At 53.7% G+C, this 17,740-nt stretch overlaps 1 protein-coding gene across 14 annotated transcripts in view; it reads left to right on the top strand.

Annotated features, from left to right (window-relative positions):
• Positions 1–3,796, top strand: part of FAM120B (family with sequence similarity 120B) — an 89,335-nt gene extending 85,539 nt beyond the window's left edge. For all 14 annotated transcript variants that reach the window (XM_045058411.1, XM_045058413.1, XM_045058410.1 and 11 more), the window contains one exon: positions 2,544–3,796. Coding sequence is in view for 2 of the 14 variants with exons in the window: in XM_045058415.1 (XP_044914350.1) it covers positions 2,544–2,596 (53 nt within the window). In the remaining 12 variants the exon portion in view is untranslated. The remainder of the gene's footprint in view (positions 1–2,543) is intronic.
• Positions 3,797–17,740: the final 13,944 nt, after the last annotated feature.

The following is a 17,740-nucleotide window of genomic DNA, read 5'->3' on the forward strand; positions in this document are numbered from 1 at the left end:
TCCAATGATTTCTCTCGTGATGTCCTTCCTTCCATTCTCTCTGCTCTCTGTTACTTGTCTCAGAGGTTAGACACTATATTCCAGCCCTGTAATTGTCCTGTATTTTCTCTCCTTGTATCTTGGTCTTTTGCTCTGCTTTGTGGGAGATTACATTACATTTGTCTCCCATTCTTTCTGATCTTTAATTGTGCTGTTTGTAAATTCTGAGAGCTCGGAATGTCTCTTTTTCATAGCATACTCTTCTGTTTCGTGGCTGCAACATTTCTTTTGCATCTGAGTAAATTACACCAGTAGTTGTGTTTTATTTTGTTTTTTCCTTCTTCCTTCATAGAATCTCCTTCTGTTTCTCTTTCTATATGTTTCTTTTGGTCTTTGTTTTTATTTTAGAATAAAAAAATTTTTTTTAATGTTTATTTATTTTTGAGAGAGACAGAGACAGAGCGCAAGCTGGGGAGGGGCAAGAGAAAGGGAGACAGAGAATCTGAAGCAGGCTCCAGGCTCCAGGCTCTGAGCTGTCAGCACAGGGCCCGATATGGGGCTGGAACCAATGGACCAGGATATCGTGACCTGAGCCGAAGCTGGACGCTCAACCAACTGAGCCACCCAGGCGCTCCTACTTTAGATTTTTGTTCTCACATGGCTGGTAATTCTTCAGGGCAGATTGTGTTCCAGAGTCAGGCATCGTAAAAGTGATGGGAAGCCAGTACCCCAGGTGAGGCTTTCAGCCACGGGATCCTTGGGGAGGTCCTGATGCTGAAATTCTTGACTCTTACCTCAGGTCATAGGAAGAGCCTTCCTGTTCTTCCTGGAGACACCAAGGGGATGACGTAATTACAAAAATCTGAGGAAGTCCTGGGGGACCATTTGTAACTGGGGTGAGGGGAAACAGTAGAGAAGGGCCCTAGAATGATCCTCAGGTCCCTGACTTGCATTGAGTTCAGATTTCAGTGCTATTAACTTGGGTAGGAAATACAAGGGAAGGAGAGTGAGTGTAGACAAGCTTTAACTTTTGGGTCCATTGTGATTGCGGTGCCCCTGCTGGCTGTGGCTGACTTTGGAGCAGAGAAGACCGGTTCAGTTTCTGCTCTGTGGCCTGCTGTGTGTATGGCCTTGGACAGCACACCTGGCCTCTCCACTTCTCGCTTCCTAGTGAGGGTGATGTCACCCCTGCCCCCAGGATTCAGTGGGAGGGTGCATATGCTCACATGAATCTTGCAATGTGCAAGCCCACAGTGAGCATGTCCTCTGTTGCATCCGCAGCGGTGAGCTCCTGTCAGAGGAGGCATCTGGGGGGTGACCGGAGAGGGATTCGGCAGGGCCAGCATTACTCAGCACATCATAGAGACCTAGGCATTACATTTGTCTCCCAAGTCCTGGGCACCAGCACCTGCAGACCTGTGGGAAAGTGGGGGAGGCCTATGCAAGTGCCTCTCTAGGGGTCTGGAAAGACCAAGTAACACGGTGCCCTGGGACCTGGGGGGGACGGCATTTCAGAAGAGTGGTGGGCAGTTTCCAGTGTTGTAGAGGTAGGAATGATCTCCAGAATACGGAGGGTGCCAGCACTGAGGGCTACATGGGTCAGCACTCAGTAAGCACTCAATAGGTGACATCAGGACTAAGTATCTGGTTGAAACGGTGACCTTTGGTATTCACAATTAGGAAGTCAACAGTGATGGCCACCATTCTCCATTCAGTAAGGGTGTGCCCTCAACTCATTCTGGAATCGGGCAGGACGTGCTTACGTGAAACATTGTCTCCTCTCCCAGACCCAGGGATACACCACACACACGCACAGACACGCACACCCCCGTGGATATGCCACACACACGCACAGACACGCACGCCCCGGTGCATACGCCCCGCAGATGCACACCCCGGTGCATAAGCCCCACACATGTGCAGACACGCGCACCCTGGTGCATACGCTGTGCACATGCACAGACACGCACACCCCAGTGGATATGCCACACACGTGTGGACATGCGCACCCCAGTGGATATCCCATGCATACATGCAGGCACGCAACCCCAGTGCATGTGCTATGCACACCCCGGTGCATACGCCCCACACATGTAGACACGCACACCCCAGTGGATATGCCATGCACACGTGCAGACACACACACCCCGGTGCATACGTTGTGCACACACGCAGACATGCACACTCCAGTGGATACACCACACACATGTGCAGACGCGCATACCCCGGTGCATATGCCCCACACACGTGCAGACACACACACCCCAGTGGATATGCCGTGCACACGCGCGGACACGGACACCCTGGTGCACACGCTGTGCGCACACGCAGACACGCTCACTCCAGTGGATACACCACACGCGTGCAGACATGCATACCCCGGTGCACATGCCCCACACGTGCGGACACACACACCCCAGTGGATATGCCGTGCGCACGCGCAGACACGCACACCCACTGGCTCCGGCCAGGCCTGCCAGCTGTGTGCCCTGGGCACCTCCTCCCTGCGGCTAGCTTGCAGGATGCACTCATCAGGGAGGCTCATGCAGTCACTTGTGTTGCAGGTGGTCCAACTGACGCCCACCAGCTGGAAGAGGACAGACCCGCTCGCAGGTGAAGAAGGAATCATTGTAAACGTAGACATTGAGCATAAAGCCAGTACAGTACATCTTGCTTGCCTACAGCCAAGACCTAGAACGAGATTGCTGTATTTCACCCATTACGGGCACACAGTACAGACATGTTGAGTGAGGTGACCTGAACGTGGTATGTGTTTTTAACTCCACTCTACTGTGCCGTTTACGTGGCACCAGGCAGCCAGGCGGAGCTGAGGGCGTGTGAAGAACTGCCTGCTGCCTCCCAGAAGCTTTGCTGTGGCTCCACCCCAAGTGCGGAGATTCCCTGTAGTCTCTGACAGCTTGTAAATGTACAGACCTTCGTGGGGAGAACGGAGAAACCAAGAACGCCTGCGTCATCGAGGCCCTGCTCTGCGTGAATCTGCACAGCATGGGCCACAGTATCTCCCGAGACAGGGAAGCCAACCCGGAAAGGACTGCGTAGCTTCAGGCAGCCGCCCTTGAGTCCCTTATGCTTGGGTTACACGTGCAGTCGCAAGTTGCTTCCTGAGTGGTTGGCCCGGGCCTGGGATGTGCAGGCCCTTGTGAAAGTTCACTGTGGTCCTCACGGCACAGCTGAGGTCTCTGTGGTCACTTCAAGAGTGCTCAGTTGGTGAGTGGGAAAGACTGTTTTGTGGTTACCATTGTGTTCCAGGGAATATGGCCGGACCACCCTCGTGTGAAGGACACATCTGAGAACAGGCAGCACAGGGAGCCCAGCGGCTCCCACGGGACTGGGACGTGGGGCCCCGTCTCACGTGCTTGGTTCAGCAGCGGTAGGGATGGTGTGGTTGGTTGGGCTCATCCGCTCTCCTTTGTGTTGTGACGCTGATCTGTAATACGCATTTCGCTCTACCAGTTACCAGTGGTTAGTCTGCTGTTACAACAAGTGAAGACCCACTTCTTTGTCCCGGTTCTCATTTGGCCCTGTTGTCGAAGTTCTACAGCTGGAAAGGCCTTGGGCACCGGACATAGTCTGGCCAGGTCTCCTATGGGCTCTGTACCGCCCCTTCTCAAATGTAAGTCTGTACACCCGTGAGAGGAAAAAGAAAGTGGTGATTCCTGAGTCAATCTATTAATTGTTATTCTCATGTTGTTTAAATATGTGCAAACATGCATCAGGGTCCTTAATGCTCAGAGCTCTTTCTTAATGCAGCTTTCATTCCAACACGTCATTTAAATAAACTGAAACTAGATTCTGAGTCAAGTAGCGTTGTTACCACAGTCCCCCAGCCGCTCCCCGAGGGGGCCGGCCAGAGCCCTCATCTCTGGAGCTGCCGTGCTCGTGTCCACGGGAAGCATAGACGCCAGCGGAAGGCAGAGGCAGGGGACTGAGGGTGCCCATGACGGGAACCCTGTGAGTGCGCCCCTTCGTTGAACGGGCAGGGGTGCCTGGTGTGGCTGAGCCCACAGTGGCGTCTGGTGCGCTCGCCTGCACACGGGACTAGGTTTCAAGAGGGATGTCTGCCATATCCGTGAATTTTTGCCACAAGAATGACTTTGTGTGTTGTGTAGTTGAAAATAAAGGGAAAGAAATAATCATGGCCGGTGACCACTTTGGTATCTCCGGTAAAGTGGGTTTTTATTTCTAAAGTACTGACCAGTTGGATTTAATGAGTTCAGCACCCAGAGGATTGGACACGTTCACTTTTTTCCCATCCTTTGAACTTTGTGTTTAAAATTTTTTTTTCAACGTTTTTATTTATTTTTGGAACAGATAGAGACAGAGCATGAACGGGGGAGGGGCAGAGAGAGAGGGAGACACAGAATCGGAAACAGGCTCCAGGCTCTGAGCCATCAGCCCAGAGCCTGACGCAGGGCTCGAACTCAGGGACCCCGAGATCGTGACCTGGCTGAAGTCGGACGCTTAACCGACTGCGCCACCCAGGCACCCCGTGAACTTTGTGTTTAAAATTTCGAGCTGTTTCAGGCATTGCCACAACTTAGGATGAAAAATAAGTTGGTAGCGGCGGCATCTTCTGACTGTCACAAAAAGGAAAAAAAAAACCCTGGGGCTCCTGGGTGGCTCAGTCGATGGAGCGTCCGACTTCAGCTCAGGTCACGATCTCACAGTCTGTAAGTTCAAGCCCTGCGTCGAGCTCTGTGCTGACAGCTCAGAGCCTGGAGCCTGCTTCCGATTCCGTGTCTCCCTCTCTCTCTGCCTCTCCCCTGCTCATGCTCTGTCTCTCTCTGTCAAAAATAAACATTAAAAACGTTTTTTTTAATAAAAAGTTTTTTTAAAAATGCAAAAAAGCCCCTTTGCTTGGAGAGCTGCAGCTCCGTGTGGGGAGAGGGGACCCTGGCTTGTTCCCCTCCTAGAGGCCAGGGACCTGGTGTTTCTAATCCCTTCTCTTTTGATGCCAAGTGGACCATCCTGGGGCCTGAAGCCCATCCACACCAGCAGCCTCCGTTACTCTAGTGAAAGCTGACACGTGCCTCTTCCTCGTCGGCTTCCGTCCCCCAGTTGTCCAGGGGCTCTTGGTAGAGCTTCAGGAAGGGCCCCAGCAGTGGGGGCCAGCTTCTCCAATTTGACCCTGGGGTGCGGTGGTGCAGTGATGAGAGCCGCCAACGACTGACAGACATCGCAGTTTGAGCCAAGTGCGCAGGGAGGTCCTACATCGTTAGAGAACTGCGCCTCCACATCCCTTTCCGTCTCTGGCCATGGCTGAGGCCTTGTAGCCTGTGCCCCTGTTGTCCCCGCTCGAGGCCAGGGGTCTAGGCACATCGCATCCCCCACCTGCAGACAGCCCTTACTCGCAAGCTCTTTGTGGTTCTGAGAGAGAAGATTGCATGGGGAAAGCCAGTGCAGGCATCCGATTTCTCTCATTATGGCCAGCTCTGCCAAGTGTTAGATGAAAAGTAGAAAGTTAACTGTAACCTTCTGTATTTGACCAGCCACCTGAACTAAAAAAGCCAAGGAGCAGCCATTCAAAAACAGACCAACTTCACTTGTTTGTGGTTTCCCCAGAAGCCTCTTTCAAAGGCCTGGGGAGGCCGAGGTCAGGAAACCCCATGGGACACCTAATGAGTCATGGCGATCCCTCATGGTGCCAGCAGCCAGGCTGGGTGGGCCTGGTATTTCCCCAGGAGACCGAAGCTGAGGGCAAGTGTGACCCAGCCCCGCGGGCCCTCCAAGGGCATGTTGGCCCATTAAGGCACATACGTCCATATATCCTTAATCTTCAGATGGCGTGTCCCTCGTAGGGGCCATTGAATTGATAGTTTTCAGTCAAACTGAACAGTCATCCAGGGAAGGAACGTCTTCCAGGAAGGTTTGGTCGACACCAGGTTTTCTCACAGGCTGCCTGTACACTTTGTCTTTTCATCCCATTTTGTAGGAGACACGTTTTACCAGGTGCAGAACTGGCTGAGCTCTGTTCTTTTTTTTTTTTTTAATTTTTATCTTTATTTTTGAGACAGAGACAGAGCATGAGCGGGGGAGGGGCAGAGAGAGAGGGAGACACAGAATCCGAAGCAGCTCCAGGCTCCGAGCTGTCAGCACAGAGCCCGACGCGGGGCCCAAACTCCCAAACCGCGAGATCATGACCTGAGCCGAATTCGGACGTTCAACCGACTGAGCCACCCAGGCACCCCATGCCGAGCTCTGTTCTTGATGGTCTCTCGGCCTCTGGGCATGTCGGCCCACCGTGCTCCGTTTAGCCTTCAACCTGTGAGTTCCTGTAAGATGGTGTGAGACACATGCTCCCTTGTCGTGGGTCCTGTGGCTTTCAACTACGGGAAAGTCTGTTAAAGGAAGCCACCGATCTGTTTACTGAATGCTTCAAGCCACAGCCTTTAATGTACGATCCAAACAAAATGAAAGCCTGTCCCCTGTGAGGGGACAGTAGGAGAGTAGGAGCCACAGAAATAAGCCTGGAGCCCTCTTGAGCTGGTTCCGTGCTCGTGTCCCGGACAGCAGAGCAGGGGACCGGCCACTGTGTGATTGGGGACATGCAAGTCCGCTGGGAAGGGGGAAGCGGCCCCAAAGAAGCTGTTCCCAGGAGACAGACTTGTGGCAGCCGAGTGGTGACCAGAAGGAGTGGGCGCCAGTTGGGGTTACAGTTTTATTTTGTTCTGAAAAGGTTTTCCAAAGAGTCAAGACTCTGTTATCCTCAGAAACCTTTTTCCTTCGCTCTTTTTTTGCACATTTCCTTCCAACAGTTTGACCTTTCTGAGTCTGGACGCTGACTTGAGAGAGCTGACCTTGGCTCCAGAGGTTCAGCCGGCCGACTGTGAGGCCCGGCAGCAGGTGGGGGTGAGCTTGGGCCCGGATCCCGAGCTCGTGGGTGTGGACGTCACAGCAGTGACTCCTTGTTTGGGTCCTGAAGGGTTTCCCCTCTCAGAGAAACACGGATCATTATACCACAGACCTCCCCAGTCATGTGGATGGTGACAGGTGTGTAGGGCAGAAGTTAGATGGTTGTGGAAACTGGCTTTTTATCCAGAATCCACATTATTCAGCAGTTCACTCTTTCTGGCTTTAGTACCGAGGACGCCCTTTTTACTGTATTGAAAATTTTGAATGACAGAAGTTTTAAATATGTATTTATTTAAAAATAACAGTGCACCGATCATATGCCACCATTTTTATATCTCCTCCCCGCCCCAGGAAAAAGCTGGAGGAATGCCTTGTTTTACACTTTGGCAAATGGGTTTAATGTCTGGTTTTATTACAGGCAGAGCCTCAGGCCTCTGCAGTCATCTGTGGTCACGTATCGTTTTGGCTAAAGTACAGTTGAAGACCCCTCCTCACAGGCCTTCAGATGAAAGGGGAGGAGGCCCTTCGGCCCTTCCCAGAGGTTTCTAGATGCTCTCCTTGCACGCGCCTCTCGACTCAGCAGGCACAGGAAGGGTCTCAAAGCACATCGGATGTGGGCGGCTGCCTGCTTGCTGCTTGCCGTCCGTCTGTCGGTCTGTCTTGCTCTCTGAATGGATTTTTCTCTGCATGGTTTTGTGACATGCTTCGGTCACTGGGAAAGTACTGGTTATACAGATGAGCCATGCAGGTCTTGTAAATGCTCCTCACGGGAGATCAGAGATGTTTTTGCTAAACCACGCCAGTTTCATCAGCGGACCTTCAGTATTGACAAGCCCTGGACCTTCCGTATCTCATACAAGTATTCCAAGTTCTAATTCTTGCTTGAAATCTTGGATCTCATCACTGGCAACAAAGCTGTCCAGTGTTTTCCTTGAAGTGACAACTTCAGACCCCCTGGAAAGGGGACGAGGGGCAGAGACTTGGGCAGGGTGGTTAGCTGTGGTTCATGCTTTTAAAAAAGGCATCAGAAAAACACAGCAGAAAGCTAGTGCCTGTTGAGTCTAGACAACCAGCACAGAGACGTCCCAGGCATTTTGTGTATGTTTGCAATATTTTGTAATAAAAATTTACAAAGTAGTGAATAGGCCTGGAAACCCTGCAGCCCTAAGGCCTGTCCTACTCCCAGGGGAAGGGGACACAGGCACCTTTTACACTCTGAGGTGGAGGCCGAAATGCCTGATCTCAGGAACACCTTAGGGAACCAGAAGGAAGGAGGGGAGTGGGCAGAGGTGACCAGGAGCTTCAGGACAGAGCAGAGGAGGGCGGGGTCCCCACGTTTGCCGACAACTCTATGGCTGCGTTCCTGACGTGGCGTTTGCGCTAGGGACTGCAGTGGTCGGGCCCAGGTGGCTGTACCCGATCCTGCCACCCAGAGCGTGCTGGGAGGCACCCCACACCCACCTCAATGGCAGGGCGGGATGTGTTCGGCCCTAACTGAACAGAGAGAAGGTGGCCTGTGCTGTGACCTGGCAGGTGGACGGCGCTCATGGGAGCCTGTCTGTGTGGAGTGCAGCACTCCAGGAAGAACCCAAGCGGGGGGCAGTGTCCACAGAGGCTCCTGGGACCTGCTCCCAGAGCCCCCGATGCCCAGAGAGACTGGGTTTGACTGTGCGTTACTGGAGTTTGGAAGAGGCTGTCGTGGCGACAGGAGGGGCCAAGTTGGAAGTGAAGAGGCTAGTGGTTGTCACGAACATGGTCCCGTGGGTTCCTGACCTCGCTCAGAAACCTGGCGCATGTGCTGGAAAGACAGGACCCTTTGGAGACACCTGCCTGTGAGAGCCTGGGGTAGGGAAGACAGGTGTGCATGGCCCCGCATCTGCTAGGTCATTCCAGATCTCGTCTACTTAGAACACAATGTTTGGAGTTGTGACATCAACTAGCAATTTGGATTTGAGTCTGCAAGGCGTCTGGGAGCCTCCTCTCCGTGCAGACTGCCTCTGGCAGGTGAGCCCCCTTCTGCAGGATGTGGTTGGAGTGGCCCAGAGCCCCAGCTTCTGAGTGAGAAAGCACCAGAATAGAGCACAAGGAGGGGAGAGAGCAGACACCAAGTAGCAACAGGAAGGGGCCTTTGCGGTAAAAGAGAAATAAAAAATAAAATGAACTTTAATTTTTTTCCAAAAAGATAGCCATCCGGTGATGTTTCCTTTACTTCTTTTTTTCTCTTCGTCCACTGCACAAACTCAGACCTTTGATGCACTGTGAAAAGGGTCAAGTTAAATACCTAAAATATGAGGGATTCGGGGGCAGGTGATTCAAAACCGTAGCCAGCTTCAGACATTTATGCAGATAAAAAAAATTCATCGTTAAAGTGGCAGATCAGCTCTGATGGCCTCCCCCCGGTCCAGCGGTTTCTGCCCTGTTCACCGCACATTCTGACCCATCCCCTTGGGAGCACTCACCCCCAGGCAGGGTTGTTTGGCAGCTGTGCGGCTGGAAGGTGGTTAGAGAGTGAAGGTGGGTACCGAGAGCCTGGAGCCCAGACGGGTGATGGAGCCGCGGCCGCCCTCTGGGGTTCAGGTGCCGCCAGCACAGGGCCCAGCACCCAGGACCAGCCTGTGTGATGACTACAGGTCACTGAGGGATGCTTGCAGCCGTCGGGACAAGGGGCCCACGCTGTGCCCCTGCCGTGCGCTCAGCCTCAGCCTGGGACCACGTGTGCACACGCGTGTGCCGGCCAGACCCACAGTAGGTGTGTGGGCTTAGGCTTTCAGAGTTCAGGGACACACTCCCGCACCTGGTGCAGTGAGCCGGGCACCCTCCTGGCTCACGGAGACGTCTTCTCGCCCCGTGAACTGCTGCCCTTGAGCATTCTTTGTAAATCACTTTTACTAGGAATTGATATCAGTAAACTGGCCATTTTTCCCCAAAGTCTAATAACTGTTGGAAAGAAACCAATAAAAAAAGAACAAGAATATGCTTTTAAATTCAGGTGTTACTAAATGTCATGTAGCTTAACGAAATTGGTGGGGCTTTGAGATCTGGAAGTCTGCTCGAGGCCCCTGGTTGCCTAACCCCGTTTTGAGTTCACTTGCACTCCTTTTGTCTCTGTCTCTGTCTCCCCAGGGACCATAGATTGCCTTGTCTTTACCTAAAATAAACTTTTGTTTCCTAGCCAGTTGCCCCCCAGGCCCTCCAGCGGCTGCCATTTCTCTTACCTCTGGTCTAAGCAGAGTTTACGTCTGGCAGGTGCCCAGGGGTGGCCTGGAGGAGCTGGGGTGCAGGCTGGCCCTTGCTGTCCAAGTGAACCCCTCACATATGTAGCCCAGCATTGAGCAGGGGCAGGCGTCCTCAGGTGCCTGCCCTGTCACCGTGGGGCACCAGGCCCCCACACGCCAGTGTTGGTGTGAGTGGGCCTGTCCGGGCCCAGAGGCCTGTGCAGACCCCGTCATGGTGCAGGTCCTGGCCCTGAGGCCTGTGCAGACCCCTTCTGCAGTGCAGGCCACGGGCCCACCACAGGCAGTTGACAGAGCAACGTGGATCTGCCTCCTGCCACTTGGCCAGCCAGACCTAAGAGGTCATCCCCTTCCTCTGTGGCCCAGATAATAGCCTTGATGCTCTTGGGGCCCACAGAAATATGTCCAGGATCCATGATTGGCTTTGAAATCCTCTTGGGCCCTGAAGCTTAACCCTTCCTATGACCATTTGTGCATCTCGGTTCGGTTCAGGCAGAAAGGCCATGGCACTTTGTGTCCCCAGGGTCCCTCCCCTTCAGCCTGTGAGTGGAGGATATAGGGTGGGGTGCTCTGGCCCCCGGGGATCCTGTGCAACTCACCCTACAGCCGCACCCCCGGACTGCTTGGCGTGCTCGGCTCTGCCTGTGCCCGCTGGCATTTGCTCAGGAAAAGGGAGCTAACTTTAAAGCTAGCTGAGAAAACACACAATTGCAGAATTAATCGTGTGCCAAGTACCCATGAGACGTTCCAAAGCCTGATACGGGTTACGGATGGAAAGGCAGCTTCCTGGGACTGCTCGCCGTAGAGCATGAAGGGAGTCGGTCGGACGCAGACCCTGCTGCTCTGCAGGTGATTTCCGCCCCCCCCCCACCCCGTCCCACTGCACCTGAGGATGACACCACCCCACAGCTCAGGCTCTCCCCCTCCCTGGCACATCCCTGCACATCCTGATCGTTTGGAAAGAGCACGAATGACAGTCCACTGAAACTGTAGTGTGACTTTGGGAGGACAGTGAGCTGCAGGCCACGCAACAGCCCATCAGGAGCAGGCCTCGCCAGGAGCCCTCCACCCCACCCCCACCCCCACCCCACCCCCAAACGGGGCCAGAATGGCCCGTCTTCATTTAGTCTCCCAATGGAAAACATGTTCGTGAAAACCGTCGGCAAAAGGCATCCAGGAAGAACGTTTCACAGGAAAGAGATAAATGCCCCAACCCGCGTACCTGTGTCTCAGGCGCCAGCCGTCACATGAATGCGTCTGAATGAAGTGAAGCCCACTGGGAGTCACATCTGCTTTCTGTAAACTTCCCGAAGCCGCGAAACCTCTCTAGATGCCAGCCGTCTTCCCGTCAGTGTCATTATTCATTCATTTGTCTACGGAAAACTGTCTCTTTTAACTCAACCTGAAGCTTGGGTTTTTAAAACAGAACAGTCCTCAGCAGACGCAGGGTGACATCTTCTCTGGGGCTCCTGGGGCCCCATTCAGTCACCTGTTCCTTCACATGTATTGAGCAACGACTGTGGGCCTGGCGCCGGGGCTGCAGGGCAGGAGACGGTGCCCCTTCCTGGGGTCCCCAGCCAGCCGGAGAAAGCCAGGGGCACGCCGCAGCATGTGGCCGGGTCAGGAGGGCGTCACACAGGTAGGACTCTGGGGAGTTGTGGCTCATCACGGGGATGCGGCCGTACTCTCGGGCTGTGCATTTGTTACAAAATCAAAGAAAAGCTATGTTGTTGCTCTGAAACGAAACAGAGGCTCACTACGTTCTTTTTGGGTCTTATGTGAATTATGTCGAGGACGTTTATTCAGTCAGTATTTACTGAGCACGGAATGCATGCCAGGCACTCGGTTCACCACACATCTATAGTGGTGTTTGATTTTGTTGTTACTGAAGATTCTAAAGTCCGAGCGACAGATGAAGGATCGTGAGAGAAAAGTGTTCTGAGTTTTAAACAGCAGAAAGACTGTTAAATAATATCCTGACATTTCCCACCTTCAGGAAGTTGTTCCGTGGCCGGTCATAAGGATGCCTGAAACCTGTGCCCTCTGCGCCTCAGGGAAGAGCAGCAGCCTGGCTCCACAGCCCCGCTGGAGGCTCTGGTCCCCCGGACAGGCCAGCCCACATCCTTCCACACTGTCACCCAGGTGACCTGGATGTCCAGTCCCCAGGCAGCCTCTGAGATGAGCCGGTTCTGGTCCTCACCGCTGCATCCGGCTTCCCTAAGGCCTCCCAAGGGGTGGTGCCGCAGGGGGAGGTTGCTGGCATTTGGGACGCTCGGCTGTTAAATGACAGAGAGGCTCTCCGAAGGCCACCTCCACGTCCCTCCGCGCCACGAGTCCACCCTGCCAGGCCCTGAAGACAGGGACCAGTAGAAAAGAGTAAACAGATAAGGTGCTGTCCACACGTACCTTGGAACCCTTGCTCTTCCTGTAGAATCTTAGAAGACCCATCAGCCCGGGACATAGTTGACTGCAAACGAAACACTTGGGTGTGACAATCCAGTTCTGTGGGCTTGGTTCTCAGAGTGTATGTGGACAAAAGCTGTGTTCTATGTCTCCCTGTCCTGCCCTGGTGGTTCCAGAGTGCAGTCCACACTGTGTCACTCTGCAGGGCCAAACTAAGTAATGAAGTGACCGTTGGTACCCAAGGAGATAGGCAGGGTACAAGGTGTCCCCAAGGGCTCAGGCCAGAGGGGATGGGCTTCCTGGGCCCGCTGTCCTCCACGCAGTGCTGCACCTTCTAGGTTCCCTGCAGACCACAGAGCACCAAGTCCTCCAGGCGCAGTAGAGAGCTGGTCCCTGCCAACACCACCCCAGAGGGCAGAAGACACCCCCAGAGAGCCCCTGCCTGCTGTCCTGCCCACTGACAGTGGAAATGTTTGTGGCGTGGCAAGGCCCCAGGGACACAGGGTGTCCCAGCCCACTTACCGCCGTGGAACTGGATGCCACAGTCTTTGGCTTATCCATAAAATTTACTCAGCCACACGCATTTCCTCAGACCCTTGCAGATCAGCGGAGACACGAGGCCTGTCCCTTTGAACGTTCCTCTGTGGTCCGGCTTAGCCGGGAGTGATGTGAACTTGGACATCTTAACCCAAGTGACCTCAGAGAAGACACCCAGAGGGACCCAACCCAGATGCCCTCCACTGCTCCATGCTGGGTGATCCGGAGGAGCAAAGAGGAGGCCCTCTGCTCTCTCGGCACATCGCAGGCACCTGGCAGGTGTCGGGGGTGCCACCGAAGGAAGCCAGACTTTGTTTTTAAACAAATTGAGTTCGTCTCTCCTGATTTGTTATGGAAAGGACACCTATTGAGACCGCTTCCTGGTCACTTTCCAGCTGGCACGGATTTCCACAGTGTCTCACCCAGAGGCAATTTGGGAGGCGTCTCCGGGGGGCTCCCAGCAGGGCCACTTAGGACTGGGACACCGCAGCCCAAGCAGAACCTCCTGAGGACATTCCTCGGGAGGAACAGGCCCTGGAGAGCCGTGTCCATGCTGGTACTGAGCACCAGTGAGCAGTGAGTTTTGAGACCTGCGGAATTGGACCCCGGCAGCACAGACAGGCCAGGAAGAGAGCTGTGATGGGGGCAGGTGGACGCTGACCCATGCATACTCACTCCGGGTGGAGACATGCTCCCAGCCTGCAGACCCTGGTTCAGCAGACCGTCTGCAGGAGAAAGTGTGCCCGGCTCTCCTGGAGGTGGCACAGCCCCAGGGCGGGGCTCTCCTCCCGGGCCTGGCCACACACAGCCAGCCCAGCCCGTGCCCAGTGACCGTGAGGCCCCAGCCCACGCACCTACTCTGCCCAGGCTGCTTGGCCGGCGTCGGGAAGCCCTGGACGTCTCCAGGATCTGCAGTCGCACTGCTGGTGACTGGACGAGCACAGCCTGGTCTGCTGGCCGTGGTGGAGCCTGACATTTAAACCTCACTTCAAGGGGGCAGACGAGGTGCGGAGACGGTTAAATGAGGAGCCTACAGGAGACAGATCACTGGCCGACACCAGCCGGCCATGGCCTTGAGTCCGAGAGTCCCATTTCACCCCTCACCCCACTCTCTGCCCGTCCCCCGCCCCCGAGAATGCTCCCGACATCTCATTTCTTGTGTAAAAGCCACAGAAGCTGAGGCAGGACGGCAACGGGCTGTTAGGGTCCTCAAGGAGCGTCTGTGTCCCTGGCAGCCCCACCTGGTTGGGTGGAGCCTTCTCTGCGCGGGGTGTCGCTAAGGCCCCACAACCCCGCCACCTCCACCTCCGGAGGACAGTGCAGCGCCAGCGAGAGGCAGAGGGGACACGGCTCCCAAGCGCCCTGCCCACCCTCCATCTGTGCCCGTGTCAGGGCTTACGGAGCATATGCTGCCTGTTGCTCACTGACCATCTGCTCTCGAGCTGATGAAGTGTCCCCGTTACTGTGGCAACAGAGTCCTTGACTGGCGGTGGCACCACAAACATTCCCTGCTCAGGTTTCTCTTTTATCTGTGCTCCGGAATGGGGCTGGGGGAGGGGGAGGGGAGGGGCGGAGCTGGGGGGGGCAGGTTCCTCCACAGCTTCCTTTCTCCTGCTTTCCTGCCCCACCCCCCACCCCCACCCCCACCCCCGGCACTCCCCCCGACCCCACCGCGGGCCTGGCCCCTCCCACCCTGTGAGCAGGTGCGTTGGGCGTTCCACTGACAACTCTGGGGGCTGGGGGACAGAGCTGCCAGTAGAGCCCTGTGAGGACCCTGACCCTGGGCCCAGCCCCTCCCTGGGGGGTACTTCTGGCTTGGGTCCCCAAAGCGTGACGGAAGCATCAGACACCTGCCGAGGGTGTCGTCTAGGGCAAGACAGAACCTCTGCTGAATCCTGGGAATTGAGTGCCACAAAGTCAGATTCCATTTCTCCCATTAGTTCTCAGTCTGGTAGCCAGTGTCCGTAGGGAGAGCCACCTCCCCGGTCAGGGCTGTGACTCTGGGGCTGCCTTCTCTTCGGGTCAAGATTGGCGTGTATGTCTGGGGGGTGCCACCTGCCAGACACAAACAGATGCCATTGCGAGTGGAGGCTGTGCCGGGCTCTGGAGCCCTTGCAGGCAAAGGACTGCCTCATGTTTTATTGTGAAGAGAGAGTGTCAGTCTCCCCTCAGAAGAAAGAGCACCAGGCCGTCCTGCGATGTTCCAAGATGGCGACACCATCTGGGCAGCCTGTAGAACTGGAACCAGGCGGGAGGGTCTGCTCTGGGGCTTTTCTGGGGCCTCCTTAGCACTTCATGAGGCCAGACCCTATGTGGCAGCAGGGGGGTGACATACGATACCTGTGATGTCAAGTGCATTTCCACGGATGTGATTTCCAGTTTTCCTCCAGGATCGTGTGAGATAAGGAGAAGCCACCTCTTAGAACACAGTGAGCCCATCTCAGAGAAAACTCGCCGTGCCCAACCCAAGCCTTTCCCAAAATGCACTGGCCAGGCTGCCGTTGCTCTCTCTGCTGGTGGATGGCGTGAACCCCCAGGATTTCAAGAAACTATCTTTAAGGGTTCATTTGTGCTAATACAGAAAGTGACCTCCCCTCAGTCACAGGGGTTGGTGTCACTGCTGTGGTCTTGGTGCCCCAGGGTGGTCATTTTTTCAGCATGGCGTCTCTCGAGTTCTGCAGTGGCCCTCATCCCTCCACAGAGCCACAGGCCCAGCCAGGGTTAACTGTCTTCAACCTTAACTGGAGTCCCTCCTCCCAACCCCCCTTCAAAACTCCAATCACATCAACTTCTCCAAGACCCCATTGATGTGCACGTCTGTTTCCGTGTGTGTGTGTGTGTGTGCATGTGTGTGCACGTGTATCCGTGTGTGCATGTGTGTCAGCGTGCGGGTGCGTGTACACGTGTGTATCCATGGGGATGTCCGTGTGCACGTGTGTATCCGTGTGCACGTGTGTGTCAGCATGCAGGTGCGTGTGCGGTGCCCTCCTGGTGCTTGTCCAGCAGGCAGCCCCTCCTTGTCCTGTAGGATTCTAAGCTCCATAAAGCAGGCGCTTTGTTGCTTCTTAAATTACATTTTCCTGTCATTCATTATTGCAGTTTATGAGCATGATGTTTTTTAAATAGAATTAAAGTCTGGCCTCCAAACAACTTCCAAATTAACCAACAGACATGTGCTAGGCACCAAACGGGTGCAAGACAAGAGCAAATCAAACTTGGAATTTTACCAAAAGTAAAACCCCTACTATTACACTGTATTATCTCAGATTAAAATATAAATTTCTCCCTAAGTATCATTTATCTCCTGGTTTCCAACAGATGTACATAAAAGACCCATTTCCAGGTTCCTTGTGTAGAGTAGAGAATGCCAAATTCTGGCTGTGTCACTTCCGTGTCTGTTCCAACAGTATTTAGGCTGTTCCAAACATAGAAATCTTCCATCGTTTTATTATTGAAGTATGACTGGCATTCATGTCATATTTGTTTCAGGTCTACAACATACTGACTCAGCTTCCAGGGTTTTTTTTTAGTGAAACAAGCACAACTTTGACACCAAAGAAATCAGTACATAGAAAACCATCGACTAATCGAATGTACAAATAACAATGTGAAAATCCTAAATAATTAGCCAACATAATCTAGCAGTGTGTTAAAAGGATTATACACTGTGACCAAGTATTTTTTTCAGTGTAGCAGGAACAGCTCAATATCAGATCCATTGATACAAATCCCCATTTAATAGAACAATAGGGACAAATAATATGATTATCTCCATAGATGCTGCTGAAACATTGGATGGATTCAATATTCATTCCCTTTTTTTTTTTTTAATTTTTTTTTTCAACGTTTATTTTATTTTTGGGACAGAGAGAGACAGAGCATGAATGGGGGAGGGGCAGAGAGAGAGGGAGACACAGAATCGGAAACAGGCTCCAGGCTCTGAGCCATCAGCCCAGAGCCCGACGCGGGGCTCGAACTCACGGAGCGCGAGATCGTGACCTGCCTGAAGTCAGACGCTTAACCGACTGCGCCACCCAGGCGCCCCTCATTCCCTTTTTAAAATGCTCCTGATGAAATAGGAATCAATGACTACTTCTCTAATATCATCAGTGATGTGTCCCTGGGGACGTTCCCACCCACTTCAGTGTATTGAAGCCTCGAACACCGACAACCCACGTGCACTTTGACGTGGTGTTGGTAACACAGGCCCACACGACGTAGTCATGAGTAAGAAAGCAGAAGTACAAAGATAGTTACTTACAGGTTATTTTATTATACATCTGGAACCCCTAGAGAAGCACCTGAAAAAAAAATGCACAGAAATAGAATTTGGCACGTTGTTTAAAAGCAGAAACGAGAACCCCTAGGAAATATCCTAGAAGGAAAGACTGCATTTATCAAGAAATGACCCAATACCGACAAGTGTGGGGAGGAAATACAGATGCTTCATAGCAAGAAAATTGGGCAGTGCCTCTGGGGGGGGCCGGACAGACGGGCGGCAGGCACACACTTGACTGACACTGGGTCATGAGGGTGCCTGTCTTTGCAAAGCTAATCTGCACAAAGCATGCAATCCCAACTAAAATGTTAGCTCTTAAGCATCCAGACAAGCTCGGGGCGCCTGAGGGGCTCATCATTATGCCCGACTTTGGCTCAGCTCACGATCTCACAGTTTGTGAGCTCGAGTCCCACATCGGGTGAGCTCCACTTCTCTG

Source organism: Felis catus, chromosome B2 (genome assembly GCF_018350175.1).
Source record: "Felis catus isolate Fca126 chromosome B2, F.catus_Fca126_mat1.0, whole genome shotgun sequence".
NCBI classification, from domain to species: domain Eukaryota; kingdom Metazoa; phylum Chordata; class Mammalia; order Carnivora; family Felidae; genus Felis; species Felis catus.